At 39.5% G+C, this 23,417-nt stretch overlaps 1 protein-coding gene and 1 long non-coding RNA gene across 2 annotated transcripts in view; both read left to right on the top strand.

Annotated features, from left to right (window-relative positions):
* Positions 1–478, top strand: part of LOC122525984 — a 35,568-nt gene extending 35,090 nt beyond the window's left edge. Inside the window, exon 2 of the long non-coding RNA XR_006305920.1 lies at positions 296–478. This is a non-coding gene — a long non-coding RNA (uncharacterized LOC122525984). The remainder of the gene's footprint in view (positions 1–295) is intronic.
* Positions 479–585: 107 nt separating this feature from the next.
* The window catches only part of LOC122525713 (semaphorin-1A), a 148,136-nt gene continuing 125,304 nt past the window's right edge, over positions 586–23,417 (top strand). The window contains exon 1 of the mRNA XM_043648637.1: positions 586–1,955. Within this exon, the coding sequence (XP_043504572.1) occupies positions 1,820–1,955 (136 nt within the window). The 5' untranslated portion in view covers positions 586–1,819. The remainder of the gene's footprint in view (positions 1,956–23,417) is intronic.

Raw genomic sequence — 23,417 nt, 5'->3', positions numbered from 1 at the left:
GTATTTTCTCCTGTGCTTATAAAAAGATACATACCTAATGCTGAGATGAATTTTAAATACGTTAGATTTAAGAAAGATCACATTTAAACTCGGTTCTTCCTTTTCCAAAAAAAAAAATCCACAAATGTAAATGTAATTACGAATACGCGTTTGGTATTTATTTCGAATTTTCTACATTAATCGTTGATAGTTACATAAACACATACGTAAATCGATATTTTTCAAAGATAAATTTGTCGAGAGGAAAAGTATGAGGACGCGTTATCTAACGTCTCCCTTGGCATCTTTTTTCCAGATCGGTGGTGCGACGAGATAGCAAGGACGAGGACGAGGACGATGAGAAGAAAGGTAACGGCGTGATATCGTGTCGCATAGGGTGTGCAGGGGTATAAGGATTTTGCAGTCTCTCTCGCGTTATACCAAGAGCAGCAATGTCACGTGTATATAGACATAGAGGGAAGTAGGAAGAAGGAAGGAAGGAAGGAAGGAAAGAAAGAAGGAATAAAGAAAGAAAGAAACAAAGAAAAGAAAAAAAGGAAGAAAGAAAAGAAAAAAGGAATAAAGGAAGGAAGTAAGAAAGGAAAGAAGAAAGAAAGAAGGTAAGGAGGAAAGAAAGAAAGAAAGAAAGAAAGCAAGCAAGCAAACGCTAGGCGCCAGGCGCCTGCGTGACCCGCTCTTATCTCGGCTTTGTCCGTCAACGTTCGGCATTTCTCGAGCGCGAGTCAGAGTGGTGAGGGTAACGTGTCACCTGTCGCCGTTATCGAGGCTCCTCAGTGCGGTGCCGACCTTCGGCCAGTGCGGATCGCTCTTTGTCAACTGTATATATATATATGTATCTAGTATTATATTATCCTCCTTTTTTTTCTCCTTTATCTTTTCTGATTTCGGGCGTGTGCGTGCGTGCGTGCGTGCGTGCGTTGGTGTGTGTGTGAGAGAGAGTGCGCGAATCGCGAGTGTGTCAAACACGCACGCGCGACGCGTGTCGCCACTCCGTCTGCTATTCCGTTTCATTTCTTCGTCCTAGGAAACGTAACGACCGATCCTTCTTTCTCTTTCTCTCTCCCTCTATTTCTCTCTTTCTCTTTCCTCTCTCTTTCTCTCTCTCTCTCTCTCTCTTTCTTCTCGACCACGATCACAAAGAGACGACGAAGACGTCAACGACCCGTCGACGAGCTCCTCCGACGCGACAACGAGCATTCATAGTGACCGTTACGACTCGTTCTTTTCTTTTTTCTCTCCTCTTTTCTCCTTCTCTCATCGGCGAGAATAACGCGCGTACCGTAACCGTTGTCGAGGAAGAAACATGCGCGGCGAAAATTGGAGAACGAGCACGGCCGTAGCTGCAACGAGGAGCCATCAACGCGAAGAAGAGGAAGACGACGTCACGCTACCGCGTGTGTCTACTACTACCACCAGCAGCGTATTCGAGGGCCGATTCTCTTCCTCCCCCTCAACCACCACCTTTTCCTCTATTTTTTTCTTAACTTCTCGACTTCAGTGAAATAAGAAAAAGAAGAAGAAAAAGAAGAAGAAGAGAGAGAGAGAAAGCCGAGTTCTCGCGAAATCTCACGTGTTTATTGGTGTCTTCTCGTTTCTTACAAAAATAAGATTAAGAGGAATAAGAAGAAGAAAAAGAAAAAAGATAGAAAAGAGTGACCGTGATTGGTGCGTTCATATCAAACCGATATAAACTTATTCCGTTGCATTAGGTTAATTCGCAAAGTGAAGAGATATCTTCCTCTCGCCTCGTCGTCGAGAGACTAAGATAAAGAATCCTGGCAGCCTTTCGGTATTTCTCGATAAAATCGAGAGAAGGAAGATGAGACGTCGTATCACCGAGGTCACATCCTCGACGATGCACCCGGTGCTCTTCTGTTGGTGTGTCGCCGCCATTTTTAGCGTCGCTTTAGCGGCATGGCAGGAGAATGTGCGACCGAAGATGTATGTTCAATTAGGTGAGTCGACTATTACTTATCTATTATTATTATTAGTTATTAGTTATTATTAGTTATTAATAGCATTTTGTATTCCCCTATCAGAAACTAACGTCGTTAACTCGGTCAGACCGATCACGTGTTCCTTGCACCTGCACCCCCCTTACCATGTACATAGCGAGACCCTCACCCTTATTTTTTTTTACTCCACCTACTTGTTTTAGATGCGTTTACGACGAAATCGCGTGCCGCTCGGTAATTTAACATGACGTTCGTCATACCTCACCCGCCGATCTCTCGATAGAGAACCTACTCGGAAGTGAATAATAATCGTAATATTTTCGAGTGGCGAAACGATCTGCTGGAAAATTCGACAGTTTATAAATGTCAATTAATTAATTACTAATACGATTTACGCGGCGTTATATATTTCGATTAAACATGGCGGTAGTAGTAGTAGTAGTCGTTGGAACAAATTTCACGAAAATATTAAAAGTGGATCGAAAATTTGGTTCGAGATGAAGACGTTGCATGGCAAAACGGGTGTAATAGAAAGGGAGAGCTTTTCGTGGATCGATCTTGCTCGATCTTGCTTCGTCGATTTTCAGAGGAAACGTAAAGCTCGGTTAGAAGGATAGAAAGAAGAAGCCTCCTCTTTTGTTCGATCATATCGCTCGGGTTTATCGCCGGAGGTCGAGTGAAACGCCGATAAACGTGATGCTGCATACGTGTGAAAGAGAGGGAGAAAGAAAGGAAAAGACAGAGAGAGAGAGAGGAAGAGAGAGAAATAGATAGATAGATAGATAGATAGATGGAACGACGAAGGACCAAAGCAAACGCAGGAAGTCTGCAAGAGGAAAAGGACGCTTGTCGTCCAATACTCTTTCTTTCTTTCTTTCTTTTTTTCTTTTTTTCTTTCTCGTTTTAGCGTCACACATAGAGTGACGATAACGATCGACGCGTAAGCTCACGAAGGGTATTACAGAAGAACGGCGAATCGTACGAGAGTATATAAAGTCTGTCCCACATACGAGCCACTCGACCTTAACGACGACGACTACGACGACGACGACGACGTCGACGTTCGTCTCGGTTCTTCGTGCGTGTGCAAACGTGTATGTGTGTAAGATGTGTACGGCGTATCCGAGGACGGTGTGGCTCCCAACATCCATCACTCTTTCCACGCCACCGAGGTACGATATTTCGAGCATAGGAGGAGAGAAGGAGCGAAATAAATTGCTTCGAAGTGAGAGCGTGTGCCGTTGCCTCTATGGACCGACCTCGTCCTCTTCGTCCTCTTCGTCCTCCTCATCGTTACCGTTGCCATCGTCGTTGCCGTTGCCGTTGCCGTTGCCGTTGCCGTTGCCGTTGCCGTTGCCATTGCCGTTGCATTCATGCGTTCATGATCGCGTGTATCTCTACGTATATAACTACTTATGTATATATCTAAAGAGAGAGAGAGAGAGAAATATACATATACATATACATATACATATACATATACATATACTTATACATATATATTTGAGACGACGCCTCGAGCGAGATAGAGAGATGGGAGTCGACGATCTCGCGAGAGACTAGAATTTCAATTCTCACGCGGCATTGAAAACGTTTCTTCGAGCCTTCCCTCTCTCTCTCTCTTTCTATTTCGTACACAGTTACACACACGCGCGCATATATATACATACACGATATACAGGTATATATAAGTGAAGATGGACTCGTCAAAAACGACGACGAGAGGCTAGAAACGAGCTCGGAACTCATTAAAGGACATCCTTCGTGCTCGCACCTCATCCCCTTTTTCATTTTCATTCACTCGCCGAGATTTATACGAGAATTAAGCATTTATATGAACGTTAATTAATTTTATTTATTAAAATTAGATCTACACCGAAGAGCCGACTTGTCGTAATGGCGAATTTTGAAATTTTTTACTTTACCAAGATCTAAATGGAAATTATTAGACAGATTTTTATTAAAATGTTATTAATGGTAAATTAAATACATTGAAAATAATAATATCGAATATATGTATGTATGTATATGTGTGCTTATGTGTACGTGCGTGCGTGCATGCGTATGTGTATAATATATGAACTCGTCAAAAACGATAAGAGTCCAGGAACCGTGCGTTGAGCGTACAACTCGTTAGAGAGCATCCTTCACACCCCTTCCTCGTCTCTCTCACCCCTTCACCCCCGCCATTTCCACCATTTTCAGTCGTTTCCCGAGACCTATATACGAGTTACAAAACTCGCGCGAACAGAGATAGGGGAGAGTTCCCGAAATTCTACCATTTAAGATATTGTATTTGATATTTTCGCACAACTTGTGATATTGTAACTTTTCAAGTTTGAACTTTAATCTTTTTCTAACGGCGGATTAATTGCAAGCTTGTTTTTTATTTAATGACATAGGGCAAAAGTTTAACTAAATTAGCAAATAAAAATAACGAACGATCGGATTTAGAAAAATAAAATATTAAACGTTCGGAAATATATATATATTCCCTTTAGATGGGGGAAAAATGTAATTGAGTTAGCATTAATATCTCTCACGGGTTTTTAAACTCTCATTTCTTTAATTGATTTCATTATCGTAGTGGTCAGTAAGTTTATAATTTTTCAACGATAAAAATTCAATTACATATATATTTAAATGAAATATAGAAAAAGTGTAATCGCGATTCGTTAAACGCGAATGAATATTTTCAATCGGATATTCTTTATAACGGCAGTAAAAAAAGCATAAAAAAAGCAAAGAAAAAAAGAGAAAAAAGAAAAAGTAGATTTTAGGTGATTGGTACGTACGCGTTCGGAAACTCTCCCTTCCTTCCCTTCGTGTATCGAACCCCCGTATATAAAGGAAAGGAACGAGGTATTGAAATTACGCGAGAAGCACGCGTTATTAATAGAAGAGAGGCAGCACGCTAGCTAGCTAGCTTGCTAGCTAGCCTCGAACGTCGACTTTGGGTTCGGTTGTGTTGTGTTGCGGCGACGATACTGTTTTGCTCACTGAGCCAGAATTTCTGCTAATTCTACAACGAGGGAAAACCACAGCGCAGAACCGAAATTGTAATCACCGGGAGAGATGCATATTGCCGTTATAGGGGGCATATATCGTTGAACTCCGTTGTTCCTGGTGTATATATCTCTATTTCTCTCTCTCTTGATGGCAGGGAACGGAATATTGGCTCTATGCGTACGTTAGAGTTTATTTGCTTTACAACCTAACTTGCTTTTGCCTAACTAATTTATAGCTTAAGAAGAAGAAGAAGAAGAAGAAGTTAGAGAAAATGATATCCTTTTGCCAATTGCTTTAAACGATAATCTTAGCGGATTGAATGTGACTCGAATAAGAAGAGTAGCGTCGTCATTTTCATTTTCATCGACAATTTCGAATAGAATATTTTATTTCTCTATCTTATTTATTTATTTGATTTTTTTTTCGAGACCTATGAAAAAATGTTGACGAATTTTTCCCTTTCGCGTTTCGACGAAAACCAAGAACTATGCGACGTTGTTCAACGAACAACGACACGCCCAAGTTTTGGAAAACAACGAACGCTACGACGACGATGACGACGACGACGACGATGACGACGCGTTCATCGTAACAACGAACGAACGAACGAACGAATAAAGGGAGAGGAGAGAGAGAGAGAGAGAGATCAGTGGGCTGGAAGCGTACGTTCCCTTTGGTATTCCGAAACTCGACGGATCGATAATGCGGCCTCCTCCTCGCTCGAGAGAACGTCCTCGCGTATCTAGTCGAAATTTTTCTTCCGAAAAACCGAATGGAAAGAAGAAAGAAAGCAAGAAAAAGGAAAGGAGGAAGGAAGGAAGGAAGGAAAAGACAACCAACCTCGTTTCGTACGCGAGCTTTTCGATCAAAAGCTATACTTCCTATCCATTCGAGACATGACGATGGATAAAAAGAAAACAAAAAAAAAAAAAAAAGAAAAAAGACAAAAAGAGAGAAAGAAAGTTCGTCTCCCTTCGCGCCAACTTTTTCGAAGCTCTCGGCTATCTGAAATCCCATTCCTTCTAGACTTTTCCAAGATATGCCACGAATACGTCCATCCGAAGAATTCCACAAGCTCCTCCCAGCATTTTCGCCAAGAGTACGAATGAGAGAGAGAGAGTGTGAGAGAGAGAGAGAGAGAGAGAGAATATCTGTACGAAACTATTCATAGAACAAATACTTTCTCAGGGGACACGGAAATACTTGACTCGAGGGGGCCAAGTAAGCGAACGGAACGCCATCTGGGCTGATGTAATATATGTAAATGCACCATTTTCAAATCTAAGCAGGTGATTCGAATAAAATGAAATACTCGTCTATCCCTACTATTCTTCGAATGCAATGGATTCCTTTGAAAACAACGAGACAATACCGTCATCTCGGATTTCGAGAGATAAAACGGAGAGAACTTTGGCGAATAAGAAATCGATGGAATCGCGGTTATTGATTAGTCGGAGTCTAGTCAGCTAGCTAGCTAGCTATCTACGTAGTTAACTGTAACTACGTAAAGTCTCGTTATAAGACAGGGAATTTTGGGAGTTCATTATCGCGAACGTTGCCGTTGGTCATTGCCAATGGCCGTTGCCACGAATATGGGGCTTTGCCGTTAGGTTCTAGTTAATCCGTATTACGCTAACTTTATCCGCTTGGTGTGAAATACCACAACGGACCAATCGTAGCGAGATACAAACCGACGTGGATACGTTATGATTAGCTATCTAGCATTCTACCGCATCGCATCTCGTACGCATTCTCGCGTGTATATTCCTACGCACGCATGCACGCACGCACGCACGCACGCACGTACACACGCACGTACACACGACTGACGTATGAACAAAACTACTGGGAATCGGTTCGATTGATCATGCCTACGATCTCCACCGATATACTCGACCAAACGTGATATAACCTCTTCGTATATCGCAATTTCGTACCAAGTATAAACGTACAGGTACGTATAGGTGGGGTATATCTATAGGTTTCTCTAAAATAATGGAACGTGTGGGGCTATCTCGCGGTTTCGAGGGAGAATAAACCAGTTCGCAAGATCGTCGCCGACATAATCGATCGACGTTTATCGTTTTCCCGTTAAATCTGTAGTCGATGCTTTGGGTTGGAACAACCTTGTATTTGTAAATAGGTGTGTGTAAATGTAAGAGGGGGCAGGAGAGAGACAGAGAGAAAGAGAGAGAGAGAGATTTGTGCTTGAAATTCGTGCGTTATTGTGTACAGCTCGACGGTAATGAACAACGCTTGGATCTTCAGGATGCACCACCAGATATAAATCATGCATTCGTCTACGTAAGCGTTTCCACGTTGATTCCGTGGCGATGCATAATTTATATCGAGTAAGGTACGCGTTCGTTAGGGCACCAGCAGATTAATGCATCGTATTCGTACGGGCCGTGCCCGCCACAATGACGGCTTCTCTACGTTTCACGATTTATTACCCATGCGAGAAGTTTGTAACATCCTATCGTGGCTAGCCACAACTCCCACCCCCTCTCTCACTCTCTCTCTCTCTCTTTCTCCCCCACCCCCCCTCCTTTTCCTTTCTCTCTAGAATCTAGTCTAATCGTTTTGTATATTCTTCTCGGTAAAGAATTCGCTCCTTTTGTCTGTCAGTAATCCTCTGTCGTCTATCTTACGTTTAATGACTTTTTAATTAACTTTACAGTATGTCCCAATATCGATCCTCTTTCTCATTTTTCCTCATTCACTTTCTCGTTAGTTAGTGTCTTTAAATTTACATGCCGGTTAATAAAGTAATACGCGGGCGGGGGGGAGGGACTCGTTCGCCATGCCGCAAATTTCCATAGCTCGTCGGAATTTTGGCGTGAAACGAAAGGATGGAAATTTCATGGGGCATGGTGGTGGCCATTTCAAATGAATCTAGGACGCCCCGCGTTACTAATAATTAACGATGGTCAGGTGACTTGCGCGTGCATGTATAATCGTTCTTAGATAGGTATTATTATAGCGAGACAAAAAATTAGCAGCTGCGAATCTTATATTTGCGATAAAGTATCAAAAATTAAATAGAAAACTTAGTCTAATCCGAAGAGAAAAAAAAGCGTAGTCGTTCAAATCGATTGCAAATGGATTTTGACAATCTCCAAGTGATTGTGTGTGTCTCTCTCTCTCTCTCTCTCTCGTTCTATTTTTGTCTCTCTCTTTCTCTATTTTTCAAACAGAATCAATATTCCATAGCGGTTGTGCGTTCGTTCCCCTCCTCGGGCCTCCCCCTCCCCTCCCGCTAGCCATCCTGCTACATCCTCTGCATCCTACCTTGAATATACGTGTACACCGGAATTTACACTTCAATAAAATCGTCCCCGTGTTTCGAGTCCGCATAAACGGTTAACGGTAGCTGCGTGCTTTCGAGCACGACGATAGCTCGTCGAGTCGTAATTCGAGGCAATTTCGTTTCGTTCATCGCACGCACAACGGCTCGATATCGTCGTTGACGTGCCAACCGAGTGTGTTTATACTACGATCTTCCGATACCAATTATTTCATATACAAAGAGACAAATAAAACTCGTTAAGGATGTTCGAAAGATTTAAAAGAATCCATTATCGTTTGTAATTTTTTTACGAAATGTACCTTCGAATATACGATAATACCCCCCCACCCCTCCCCCCTACACACCCGTGTAATTTCAATATTATATTTGATTTTTATTTTCTTTTTTTTTCTTTTATAGAGAATGACGTCGTCAATTAAATGACCATTTTCCAAGCGTTCACCAATTTGTACTCTTTTACAAAATTTGTCATTGCTTCACTTAAAACTTTCCCTGATAGATTGTTTATTTCTTTAGTGGTGTTGCGTTTGAACTCATTCAAAGTTACTCCTGATTCTCTAAACCTAGCAATTAACGCCTGAATGCAGGGCGCAAACGGAGCATTTGTAGAATTAAAATCACGCCGAAATTGTCTACGAGTTGAAATAATTGAGCAATTGCTTCCGAAGTAAATTTCCACGATTCTCTCTCTCTCTCTCGTCCTGATATAAGGGGTCTCGTGTACCCATTCATTAGAAACTTTTCGCTTTACAAATTCTATATACGGGGGAGATAAAAATAACAAAAATACAGATCTAACGTGCGTGTAAATTGTAAATGCGCGTATACGAGATATATTAGGCATGACAAATATTTGAATATTTGATATAATATTAAAAAAGGGAAGGAGAAAAAAAATGTGATTCGATCCGATGCTCTCGAGGATTGTAATCTGGGACTGCAGTTTTGAAATTCCGATAAAGACGAGCGAGATAGAAAGGGTGGAGGGGAGTGAGAAATAGAGGAGAGAAGGGTTTGGTAGTTCCTTGTAGAACTCCTCTCTCCCTCTCCCTCCCCCTCTCTCTCTCTTTCTTTCTCTCTTTGAAGATCGCTCGCGTGTACATACCACACCGTGGATTTTTTGTGTACTTCAAGTGTGTACTCCAGGGTAGGATAAGTAGCACGCTGCCATTGCCGAGGGGTTCATAAATCTTTTGTCAAGAAGACCCGACACACACCGGCTTACCATAGTCGATCCAGAAAAGTAAAAGGTCAAAAGCGAAACGCCGCTGGCTGGATGCGAATCTTCTTCCTCTCTCCCTCTCCCACCCTTTTTTTTCTGTCACTCTCTGCCAGAGCTAAAAGTGTCCTCTTATCGTGGGTGTTGACTCGTCTCGCTGTCAGCCCGAAGAATATCGCGGTAAATATGACTTTTGGTCCTCCAATGATGGAAGTTGACTACTCGACTCTCTTCACGGCGGCTACCATCTTTTTTCTTTTCCTTTTTTACAATTACCTTTAAAAAGTTACACGCCTTTAATGTTTTCTCGAGTGGCAATACTGTTTTTTTTTTTATTATCGACGAATCTTCGAGAATTCGATGATCATAAGAAATCGGATTATTATGTCAGTGTCAGGCCGAGAAACGAAGTAGAAAAATAATTGTAGAATAAAGCGGGAAGGCACAGCAATCCTCGTTCCGCGCTCGACCAAAATGGAAAACCTAATATTCCACCGATCGCAATAAATGCAATATCAAATATTTGATATAATAATGAAACAAATTTTAATTTATAGAATAATTTATTTTTTCTTCGACGTGGAATGAGGAGGAGTAGGAGGGAGGGGGGGGAAGAATATTTATGACAAAGCAGTATTTTTATTTCATTCAATTATTATTGGTAATACTTTTAATGCATACACCGGCAGATATATATATATATACGCGAATACATTTTTCTAATAAAATAAATTAAAAAGATGTTTATTTTTAATTAACGAAATATTTATTTCTGTTTTTCATCATCGATTAACTTTTTCATATTGAAAGATGTGCTTATTAAATCGCGATTTAAATATCACCATTTATTTAATAAACAAAGATTATAGGATATAATTTCTTAGTTTATCGTTGACCCCTGACCCGAATGGATTTTCATTATTTGAATATTAAAGTAAATCGTTAAAGTAATGAACATTTTTTGGATCGTCGATTCTGTCAATGTTATTTTTTTTCCTCCTCCTACGCGACGCGTGTTTTCCCTTTAATTTCACTTAATTTCATTAATCGATCTTGATAATTCAGAATCGGCTTTAACCCAAAGATTAAAATATCACAAGCGATACACGAAAAGCGTCGCAGCCTGATTAGATAGAAACGATTTTAGGAAAGAGAGAGTGTGAGAGAGAGAGAGGAGGATAGGGTGCGGAAAGGACAAGAGTGATAGAGAGAGAGAGAGAGAGATAGAAGATCGATCAACGAGACTCCCTCGCTTTTTCTCACGCTCTAGGTCACAGTCAGCTTGATAAAGCTGTACGACGACGTCGTTTGGCATCTATTTTCCTCGTTGCGGCCGCATCTTCCGCGTCATTGGATCGAATGATGAAATTAACTCGCCGTCCTAGCTCGTCGTTCGATGATCTCTCTCTCTCTCTCTCTCTCTCTTTCTTTCTATCTCCTTCTCTTTCTTTTTGCTAAAGTTAACTGACCCCTCTCTCTCTCTCTCACTTAATCTCTTTTTCTATTCCACCTATCTATCCTTGTTTATCGACTTATGTCGTTCATTTATACGTCAACTTCAGCAACATGCCCTTTCTTTTCACATTTCCTTTCCTCTTTATTTTTATTGTTTAAACTTTTGATCCTAGCCTTACCGATTTAGTTTAGATTATTTTTAACTCTCTGCGTTACCACAACTTATCTATTTTTCCGTTCTATTTTACTTTATCGACTTTATCGATTTCGTATCTAGTTAGTACGTATTTTTATTGTTTATATTGGTGATTTCTTTTTTTTTTCTCTTTTTTAATTATAGGTATCGTTGCGTTATTTTTATCCGTACTTCGACTATTCGTGCTACTACTAGTTTTTCTATCTTTATCGGCTTATCCAATTCATCTATCTATGTATTTCGATTTAGGGTATAATTTGATTATACCATATTAGAAGGATTGTAATTTAGTTTTCTTTACTTTTCCTTTTGCTTGTATTGAAATGACGACGCTGTTTGCTTTTGAAATGTCAATCCTCCTCCCACCGTGAATTTCTTCTTATCGCCGAAGTTTTATCATCGTTGATATCTCACGTATTCCTTTGTTCGATTAAAGAGCTAACCTAATGAGAGAGAGGATTCGTTTTTTCGATCGCGTTTCTCGTTATCGATGATTTGTCCTCGTCACGCGAGATCGTCTCCAGCGCATTCGGTCGTCCTTGAAAATTGCTTTAAGCAAAGTATGAATAATTCAGGTCGGCCGATTCCTACTCAAATCAATTTGGGACCGAGAGCAGCAACGCATTTTACAGGGGCGAGGGTGGCAAACTGGACGGACTGGATCGAAGGGTAGCTACCAAAAAAAAGGGACAATAACGTGCTGACTTAGTTTAAGTCGTAAAAAAGGGTAGGAGAAAGAGAGTAGGAAAGTACTGTAACTTTTATATCGACCCTTTCATTCTTTGTTTGCGTTTGCGATCAACATTTTGTTAAAGGTCTCTAATTTAATATTTTTTTCCTATTTTTTGTTTTTCTCTTTTTTTTCTTTTTTCTTTTTGTTTGCAAATATACGTACACATATTTTTTTGTTTGTTTTTTTGTTTTTTTTTTGTTTCAATGGAGAGCCATTTATTTGCAAGGAAAAGATTTATACAGGGTAAACATTTACAGTATATACTGTTTTCGGTACACGCAATTGATCCACTACGACAATTTTTACGCGAGCGTAGATTTGTGGTGAGGAGGGGAGGTGAAGGGAAAGTAATGCAACCGACGTGATGTTTGCAAAAAAGGATTTTTCACGGAGAGGGGGGGCCCTTTAGAATAAATGTCATTAATTTATTTATTTATCGTTTCTATAACGCGAATCAATTGACTGGAATATGAGTGAGATCGTGATTTGTCGTTTAGGTCAGATTTGAAAAATCCTCGTAAAAGCTGATCGTTTTGATTTTCTTTGGGAAACCAGCCACCCCCCTCCCCTTTGGTTTCTTTTCCCCTCCATAAAAAGAAAACAATCTCGCAAACAGGTGTCGGACTAAGAATTGTTTATAGAACGCGTTGTCGGATTTTTATCTATCATTTTTATCCTGACGAGCGTGTTCGCAAAAGCCCAGGACTGAGTTAAGATTTGATCTCCGATAAAATTCTCTTCACGCGAGGGGCATAAGTGCCCTTTTCTTACGTCCCCGTTCCCCCTTTGCTTTTATTTTTCTCTTTTATTTTTCGAATGGGAATCGAACGGGGCCGGGGGGCGGGGGGCAGGGGGAGGCAGGGGAGGGGAAATGCATCTTTCGATCTGCTCTACTACAAGCTGAAGAAAAGAAACGAAAGAGGAGTGGGGGGGGGCAGGGACGACTACGACTACGACGACGTAGAAAACGATAAAGCGATTCCTTTCAGAGTGAAACGAAGAAGACGATAAAACGATTTTTCCTTGCCTTTTTTTGTGTTCCTCAAGTATAGGGGTATACTACTTGTTTTTCGTTCGAAAGGACACGAAAGGAAAAGAAAAAGATAGGAAGAAGATTTATATGTTTTATACTAGACAAGATCTTAGCATTTTTTACACATTTTTTGAAGTTATACTTCTTTTGGCGCGTTTGGGAAAATGTAATGGGGAGTGATTTTGTTCCGAGCGTCTGGAAAAACGACACCATGAAGTTTGTCGGTATTTAACGACGCGCGGCCAAACCATTTCAAGTATACGGCATGAAGTTGTCTTCTCTTCTTCTTCCTCCCCTTTTTTTCTCAAGCGGGTCACCCATCCAAGTACTAATCGTACTCAGCGCCGCTTTACTTAAATGATCGAAGCGAGAACTAATGCTGTAACCGCGCCATGACTGTTGACGCGTCAAGTAATTCGATATATCTCTCTTATATTTAGTGTGGACTGATGATATCTATATTTTGATATTTTCTTTTTCTTTTTTTTCTTTTTTCTTATATAATATATATAATAATAATTATTTTTTTTCTTTGAAGTTTTTTTTGAAGTTATTTTTGAGGTTATGTTCGTTTTGGTACGGCAAAGAAGTATAACTTCTTACGTGCGTACATTAGTACACACACCAATTTTTTTTTACATATTTTCACGCAGGGACTTTACTTCTCATTTTCGTGCATTTCTAATTTTATTCTCGCGAGCAATCGAAATGAAATAGAATTAAAATAAAAAGTAAGATACGATTAGATGCGTGTTTACAATGCAATCTTCCCACTAATACATTATTCGTTGGAATGAAAAATTGAGAGGTTTGGAAGACACGTTTAAATTCGTCATTGATCGGATCCCCCGTAGATAAGCGAATTCGTTGATTGCAGAGGTAGCTAAATGCACGATCGTTAGACATTTAATCGTCAGGCTGGCTGTTTAGAATCCAAACAATTCTAGCTCGTTCGTAAGCGGATTGGAAGTATTCGAAGGGGGAACTAGCGGACATTGAATGGATGGATGGATGGATGGATGGATGGATTGATGGATGGATGGATGATTGGTTGGTTGGATAGATGGATGGATGGATGGTTGGTTGGTTTGTTGGTTGGTTGGATGGATGGATGGATGGATGGTTGGTTGGTTGGTTGGTTGGATGGATAGATGGGAGTAATAACAACGTACGATAGTCCCGCATGCGGAACAAACGTCGACGCTCGTTGGACTCGATGCATAATTAATTTTACGCGCCGACTAATTATTAAGCGAGCTTGAGAACGTCAAGCTGTCCTTTTTTTTCGTTTTAAAGCTCTTACCGTTAGTAAAAGGAACGGAAAATTCAAAGTAAAGCGTGGCAGGAAAAAGAAGGAGAGATCAAGAGATTAAGATGGGAATAGAGAGATTAGAAGATTAGATCTACGTATTCGTTGTCATTTCCCTGTTCTTCGATAATTTTAGAACGAGTATCGAAAATGATTCGAGATTAGATTCGGTATGCGCGAGCTAGTTAGATTATATACGGAGATAGAAAATATTATGATATCAATCCGTTTGGATATTTCAATTAATCGTAATTTATTCGTAATCTCGTATTTAATTCGATCGAGTTGAATTTTTGTCCTTTCTGTTATTTCTTACAAACGATAACGATCGTTTGTAAAACGAGCGTGGAAAGTGTTTCAAGATTAAATCGGATTGTAAGGTGGGTGAAAAATGATATCGACGTAATAATAATATGAGACATACATTTTCATTAAATTGTCCTATTACGAACAAGTTGATTTTTACAAAGGGGTAATGTAAAAAAAAAAAAAGAAACGTTTCCGGATTGAATTCTATGACTGAAAAAGATTAGATGAGATTAGAGAAAGGGATAAGAAGATTAAAGCATATCCAGGGAGGGGTTTTTTCCTTTTTTTTTTTCAAACTTATCGTTTATGGAAACAGACAGCAGTTAGACGGAGTAAAAGAAAATGAAAGAAGGGTGAAAAGAAAGAAAGCAAGAAAGAAAGAAAGAAAGAGACAATATAGAAGAAATGTGAAAGAAGAGCGATGGCTTACGTAGCAGCATCGCGGCTGAGAGCACCCGAACAACTTTCGCAAACTCAATTACGCTGGTTTTTCTCCGTTGTTGATTTTCGCTCTCGATTCGAACTCGCCGTCACGTGATCGCCGATCGCAGTTTCTATTTTTCCGAGAGCGCAGAGGGAACACGATCGAACCACGAAAAGTGGATCGGACTGAATGCATGTAAATACATACATACATGTGTACCTATATAGAATGTGTACACATTGTTAAAATTTGATATCAACGTCGAAGTACTTTTTTTTTTTCAAAAAGTTCCTACATACATACGTAACCCACTTCTTTTTCTCTCTTTTTCTTTAATTTTATTTTATTTCATATTTATTTGATCGTCTTCAATTTGCAGTCGACGGGTATTATATGTAAAGAAAAAAATAGAGAGAGAGAGAGAGAGAAAAAAAAAGGGGAGGGTGGAGAGATCTTTCGCTTTGATATAAAATTTCATCCGTTTTATTGGAAAATAAATTTTTTCGCGTTTGTATGTCGCATCTCCTGACGATATATATATAAATATATATATATATATAGTTATAATAAATCTCTCTGAAAGTTTTCGAAACGATAGACGGTCAAGCCTCTCTGCTTTCGCTTTATATCCGCGTATAAACCGTCTGTTCGTTCATTAGGTTTCGCGTAAATCCAAAGACACGAGCTATACCGGATCAGAGAGACAATATAATACTTGCTAACGTTGTAACTTACGTCAATCCGTAGCAATTCGAGTTTAATCGAGCGCATCACCGTGGGGAGATCAATACGAGTGTCCTGTGTTCTCCTTTCATCTTTCTTTCTTTCTCTCATTCTCTCTTTATTCTCCCTATATGTCTCTATCTCTCGTTTCTCTTCAATCCCGGCAACTCTTTTTTTCGGATCCGCACAGCCTCTTCTCTGTTCTCTCCTTCTTCCTCTTCTTCTTCTTCTTCTTCTACTTCTCTTTTTTTATTCCCGTTTCTTCTTTCTCGTTCCAGGCACCACTCCTCGAGTTCTTTTTCAAGTACGAACATCGATAAGGCGATTCAAAGCCCTTTGTTCGATTTAATCGAAACGCTTGCCGTTAGCCATTAAACGTTACTGCTCCGTTAGATCATTAATAATATTTAACGATGATCCTAGATGAGATGGTTACCGAATGAACCAACTTTAAGTTACGTTAGATCCTCGAAAATATTCTTTTTATTTTACCTTCGTCAATGGAATCGGTAAGACGAGCATATTTTATTTCTTTTTTAGAAAATTGTATAACTTTGAAATCATACGCATGCAGGATTTTTCATTTTAAATACTACGGACCAAATATATATCTTCGATGCCGTTCGTTTTATAAACAAATGTTTTCAAATAAAACAAGAATCGTACGTACATACGGTGCATCTTTTTTCTTTTCAATCGATATTTAATCGAGCTATAGCACCTTGAAGTTTAACAAACTGTGTAATCGCAATAAAGTTCTTCGCGATTATATTTTTATACCTAGATATACGATAGAGGTATCTTTTTTTTATATTTTTATCCGCCTTATTAAGTTACAAAATTGTATTAAAATGAAAAGAAAACCGTCTCCTGAATATAACTCGTTAAGTATAATGTATTTATATTATATAAGCTTTGCGTTATTTTAATTATGAAGAGATTTAATGAAGATTATAATTTCATGAAAAATATATTTGTCGAAGCGTTAGTTTTGTAAACTTATCGTACTCTTTGGTCGAATCTTCCTTGATAAAAATTCGAATCATCGAGATTTTGAAGATGATAACTCGAAACTTCGTTCGCTTCGATTAGCTTCCGTTTCGGCGAAGTGTTTCGCGTCGTGCGTCAATTAGAAGCCGGAAGTTAAAGAACGGAAGCGACTACGAACTCTTACAATCCCCGAGGAAAAGATTTTTCCACGATAGACGAAAGAAGCTCTTGGCAAGCTTGCGAATAAGAAAATCATTTTCCATCGTTATCCTTTAAAATTTGATTATTCTTTTACGTTACGCGACTATATAACACTTTTTTTTTGCAACGGGTTAATTTATTTCGAAATAATATTTCACAAGTATTATTCTTTACTAAATATCCGCATTTTTGTTTGATATTTCATGGAAAATATTATATAAGCAGGATTTCTCCGAAGCCCTTTAAAAACGTAGGCGATACGAACCTTTTGTTACATTTTTATTTGCTGGCTCACTTTTTTGCGGGTTATCGAGCTTATCGAGGATTTATTGCAACTGAAAGAACCCACCTTGCGATAATAAAAAAAGAAACGAATTGACCTCTCTCTCTCTTTCTCTCTCTATACATAAATATAAAATTAACTGTTATTCCTGTGGAATAACAACACATGTATTTGTATATTAAAATTCTTCTTGGATTTTATTCGTATTTTTGATTGGTATGTTCAATATGACGTAATTAGTAATTGATTAAATCGCAGAAGTAAACTGTGAAACGATATCGATAATTAATATAATTTATTTACAGTTATATAGGTACAAAGGGAGGGAAAGATTCATTACATAATGATCTACAAACGGGAGCATATTTTTCTTGGTCTGGTGCATGAACGTGAAAGCAACGACGATTACAACGAGATACGTTCGTTCGTTCGTTAGTTTGTGTGCGTCTACGTGTACGTGTAAATCAATTAGATTATTTGCCATTCGAACGATACTTAACGAAATTCCAAAACACGAACTGTACATATGTGAGTACTCACATATACATATTATGTTGTTAGTGTAGGTATAACGTCGGGACATTTTAGCCGAGAGTTTCCTCGAGCGTGACCCGTATGAAATAATAATTCGTTTAATTTAACGGAATCGAATCGATACGAACCGGTCCCTTGTGAAAACTTGATGATGATATCGTATTTTCATTCGTTCGATGAGAAATTTTACGAATATCGACTATCCTTTCTTTTTCTTTTTTATTTATGAGAAAGAACAATCTAGCGCAAAAATAAGAGATATGTACTTTTGTTTTAAATGTTCGTACAATTATTTTTCGTCCGTCTCGGTTTTATTTCATTGAAATTGATCGTAACGATCTCATCGATATCAATAAATTGATCGAGTCGTTCGATTGGAAATTTGGCGAGGGGAAATAATATCGATTTGCGATCGTCTTTGTCTTCGTGATTTTGGATTAATGAGAAAACAGAAAGATCGGGGAGCTTCTCGCTGCGGTCATTGCTACGGAAGAGCAAGGTTGGCGAGTCCTGTCCTCTGGAATCGATCGCTTTGGAGTATCCTCTAGGATGCGTTTTAGTACGGCGCATATTCTGCTCGACAAAGGAAGAACCGAGATAGACAGACGGATAGACAAGATGGATAAAATGATATACGCTTTTTACTTTATTTTATACATTTGTTTGTATATCATATTTTACGATTAGATCCAAGGTGATGTAAAAAAAAGATAATTCGTACTTTTCCCAAAATATTTCATACAATTGCGTATTATTTATTTTTCCTAGAGAATGTCAAGGCTATGCATCTCAATTCTATATTTAATTGTACTTTTGTTTTTGAAAAAAAGAAAAAACAGGAAAAGAAGATAATTGTACAAATTGTATGCTAAATCGTAGGCTTGTTTCATTTCGTTCCGTTTACCTTTGGTATTCGCGTTAAAAGTAAATTAATTTTCCGTTCGTTATCCAGAAAAGCCATCGGCCTTTTACATTATACACGATACATTCGCGTAATTAACGAGGATCGCTCACATCGCGTGACACCACTTCCACGCTGTCACGGTTTATCTATCTTTTCGAAAGCGTGGCAAAATCCTACCTACACGCTGGATTATATCGATCGAACGATCCTTCTCGCGCGATAACATTTTCGAGGAAGAAAAGAAAATGGATTTTAAGTAGTTAAAGCACAAACCCTTTTGCCTCCTGGCCCTATCTTTATTTTCTTCATTTTCTTTCTTCCTACCTTTCCGTCTTCCTTCCTTCCTTCCTTCCTTCCTTTCTTTTCTTTTCTTTTCTTTTTCCAGACTATCTTTACATTTCATTTCTTCCAGTCAATCAAGCGTGGTTAACTCAAACGATTCCTTTTAAAACTCCTGCTATATCCAGTTACTTTCTCGATCAAAAACTTTGTTTACATTTTTTGTTATCATAACTTTTTGTAAACTCCTTCGTGATCCTTGCAAGTAACGTGTCTAGAGGTAGGAAGAAATATTATTCATCGATTCGATATTCCAGAAATAAGCGGCTAACAAAAGATTCCTTTCAATCTCGTTTCAATTTTTCATACGGATATGTGAGGGGTTTCTTTGGAACGATTTGTAACATATCCTCTCACAATTCCTCGAATAATTCAAGAACGGTTAATAACATTCTACCATTGTCTTCGTGTATTTCTATTCCACTGAACATTCCAAAGGAAAATTATTCCGAAATTAATATTGGACATGTCTTTTACATTTCTATACCTTGGAAGCTTGATATTTCTCCTACGAAATTAGTTCTACCCCGTACAGGAGTCAAAAATTATCCGGTCTAATGTTGCCTAATTGTTGAAATAATAATTATAATAATAGAGATTATAGCGCGTCTATCTAAATCTTTCTTTACCGTAGACTTTCACGTTCTCAAATTGCCAAGTTTTGCTAATATCACGTCTATAGACGTTAAAAATAGAACGAAATCAAACCGTTGAAGCGTATATATCGTCAGGAGATCACCGCAGTGCAGTACCATGACACCAACAGCTACGTGAAAATGGACAAAGAGGCTAGATAGTACGTGTATACGTTACTGTCGCTAGCTTTCGTGGTTGTAGCATAGCGGTGGTCGTGGTGATGGTGGTAGTAGTGGTAGTAGTAGTAGTGGTAGTGGTCGGTGGTCGGTGGTCGGTGCTTTAGATGAAGAACGAAAGAGAGAGAGAGAAAGAGAGATAGGAAAAAAGCAGCAACAGCAGCAGCAGCAGCAAAGCAGGATCGTCGCGAGTTTCTATCGGGCTTGCTCTTAAAATCACCCTTCGTCCTTGAATCGAACCTTTCAACTCCGTTCAACCATCCTCCAACCCCTACTTCCTCAACCCTCAACTCCAAGTATCTTTTACACTTTTCTTCGCTTTTTCTTCGGACACGAAACTCCTATTTTCGGCGTATCTTCAATACTCCAGGAGTTCTCGTAAATTTCATGAACAAGTTCCCAAATAAAGATGGTCGGTTTTGTAACTGATACAAGAGAGAGAGAGAGAGAGAGTGAGAGAGAAAGAGACGATAGGAGATTAGATGACGTAAATGTGCCGATTAAATAAAGAACCTCGAAGTATAGTTCGGTAAATGGGCTTTTATTTATTATATCTTTGATATATTTAGTTGGCCACTTGGCTTCGACAATAGAAAGATATCTCAAGTCCGACGGCGAGTAGAGGTAAAAGGAAAGAAAATTCATTTCAGGGTGTGTCCTTCGTGCTCGCTCATCCGTAGGTGCACACAATGGTGCTCTCACGATCGCTTTCGCAGTCGATAATCATGAAAACCGCGTTTCCATGAATATTGCGCGAGTACTGGGCCAACCAACGTGCAATATCATTGTAAACGCGGCGTGCAAATATTTAAGCCGTTCCTGAAGGGCAAGAGAGAGACATGGATAGAGAGTGTGGTATGGGGAGGAAGGGGGAGGGAGAGAGAGAGAGAGAGAGAGAGAGACGGATTCGTGGCTGCATCATATATCCCTTGCGGTGGTCGAGTGCGCACTGACGGTCCACCTTTCTGCTTGTAGTAGTTGTGTAGGTGAGGGGGTGGCGGCCACGTGACCGACCATGGACGCCATGTTAGAAGCGAGGAAGAACGAAGGTATACGAGATCGCACGAACGCCGAGTCGCCATGTGGTCCTCGCTGCTGGAGTCGATCAATACCACACCGAGGCTCCTATCCAACCGGCTGCTGTTACTGTTTCTGTCGTTGCTACTGAATAGAGAAAAAGAGAAAGATAGAAAAGAGGATAGAAAAAAAGGAAAGAAAGAAAGAGAGGGATAGAGAGAATAGTTAGAACCCTAAAATAGAAGGAACGATCAAACGTCAGGAGCTTTTCAACATGCTGGAATGAAGAGACCACGTAGCAGCTGGCATTTTTGAGGGGTCATCGGTTAGGTGTCCAGTCTCAAGGTGTTTGATCCAAGTCCGTAGGGAGAGTCGACTTTCTTTCGACCTTTTTCCCCTCTTGTCGAATACCTGACACCATACATATTTTATCATGACCAAGAGTTTACTCGCAATCTCTACCTTCATCCTTTTGCCTTCCTCTCTTACTCATCCAAATCCCAAGTTATAAATAAACCGTAAGATCTATGCACATTTCTCTGTCTGTCTGTCTGTCTGTCTCTCTCTCTTTTTATCTTTCTATTTTATATACCATGCTGTATTTTATGTACATATACCTGCTAACTATAATTTCTTACCATTGTAACTACTTATCAAAGTATCATTGGATTCGTAGGTAGTTTAGTATTTTGGTCAGACCATCTATCTGTCTACATTTTGGAGCGAGTCTGCCGTTGAATGTTTGAATAGGAAAAAAGGGTCCCGCCTGTAGCGGAGCAACTAAGAACAACAGGAGGAAAGGCAAAGTTGATTGCCAGTCCCAGAGGAAAACTAGACCCCAATTTCCAATACCTGTCCTTGTCCATAGCGTTTCATCTAAGCCGGCTAGATATCTAGTTGGCAACTAAGTCGAGGGAAACCGATCCTCTTGTCCTTACTCTCTAAGCATTTCCAGAGTTGCGTTTGTTCTTCCTTTATCTCTCATAAAACCATCGTCGCAGCCTGTGATCGTAGGAAGGAGGATGGTCGGTCCTACACCGATGGGGGTGCGTGGGAAGTCGACGGTGCTGCGGTGCTGCTGCTGCTGCTGCTGTTTGCGACGAAGGGGGTGGGGGCGGGGGCGGAGGCGTCGCCAAGGGAAGAACCCAGAGGTCCGGGGGGAGGGAGTGAAAGGGGAGGACGAGGAGAGGAGGCCGTTCACAAGGCGAGTCGCCCGAATCCGGCTTTACTGTCTCATCATGCAAATTGTACGACTGCCGGATAAGTGGGGGCGCTTCTATCGGGCTGCGTGGTATGGTATGGTGGCTGCTGCTACGTTCCTAGTCAAGATAAAGGGAGAACTCGTCCTATGCTTCCTCTTCCTTTCTCCTCCTTTCTCCTCCTTTCTCCTCGTGGTCCTACCTCTCCCATAGGCTTTACGTTCTACGCGTCCGGACGTTCAGGCGGAAACGTTGAATCCTTCATTGCGTTGGAAAGCACGGTTACCGCCACCGCTGCTGCTGCTGGTGCTGCTGCTACTACTACTACTACTACTACTGCTGCTACTATTACTATTACTATTACCACTATGTCTGCTCCGTTACTCCGCCGCGTGACAGTAGAAACGAGGAAAAGTTAGAGCTTTTGAATTGACGATAATTACTTACGCAAGGACCATCTTTCGTTTGTACAAAAAGCTATACAAAATGGTTAAATTGTCTCTCTTTCTCGCAAAGTGGGATAATTTTTTGTTTCCCTTTCTTTTTGTTCCGACTTTGTCGGTTTACCAAATTTATGTCCACCAAACCATGGAACTATTTTTGTCGGTGGGTAACGCAGCTGCTTGTTTGAGAAATTAGCCGTACTCTGGCGAAATCCTGGAAAAGTATGCTCATTCTGGGTACCGCGCAAGTGTTAATAAAAATATACTCTAGGACAAAGGTCAACGAGAGAGAGAGAGAGAGAGAGAGAAACCCTCGAAAATGCAGAGGAAATGCACCACTACTCTCTGCGTTAGAATATATTCCCTTCTTTCTTTTCCGAATTATTTCTATTATTTTTCTCCCTTTATTTGACGGTTTTTCCGTATTTTGCACGAATAAAAATTCTTTTACGAAGAAGCTTATTTCGTTGGTCTTCTTCTATTCCACATGTCAGTCTCCTGTTTGTCCAGTTATTTATTAATTTTAGTCTGTAATCCCGTTTTTCCATACATTTATAATACGCGAAAGGGAAAAAGGATTTATATCACATTTATATTAAATTTATATTCAATTTTATTTAATATTTTATTTAATATTTTATTTAATATTTTATATTTCATATTATACATTTAATATAAATTTAATATAAATATTAAATATTAAGGACAATTGGAAACGCGTAAAGAAAAAAATTGTAATAACGGAATAACTGTTTTTCTCTCTTTCCTAGATAAATTCTACTAAAGTTAATTAAAATAATCGTAGAAAATACCGAGCATTTCTAAAAGTGACAAAAGTTGGTCGTAAGAGCTATCTCGCCAAGCTTATCTCTTTGTGATGGATACTACTAATCTACGCTGCTAAAAGAAAACACCGCTCGTGCCAACGAAGTACCCTGAAATTGATTACTTTTAAAATACTTCACGTGCTTCGAAGAAAGATGTCTCTCTTTCTTTGACGTGCTTTAATTACGATATTAT

This window comes from Polistes fuscatus, unplaced genomic scaffold (assembly GCF_010416935.1).
Source record: "Polistes fuscatus isolate 324 unplaced genomic scaffold, CU_Pfus_HIC Scaffold10, whole genome shotgun sequence".
Classification (NCBI taxonomy): Eukaryota; Metazoa; Arthropoda; class Insecta; order Hymenoptera; family Vespidae; genus Polistes; species Polistes fuscatus.
The sequence above is the reverse complement of the archived record's forward strand: the minus strand, read 5'-3'. Positions and strand labels throughout refer to the sequence as shown.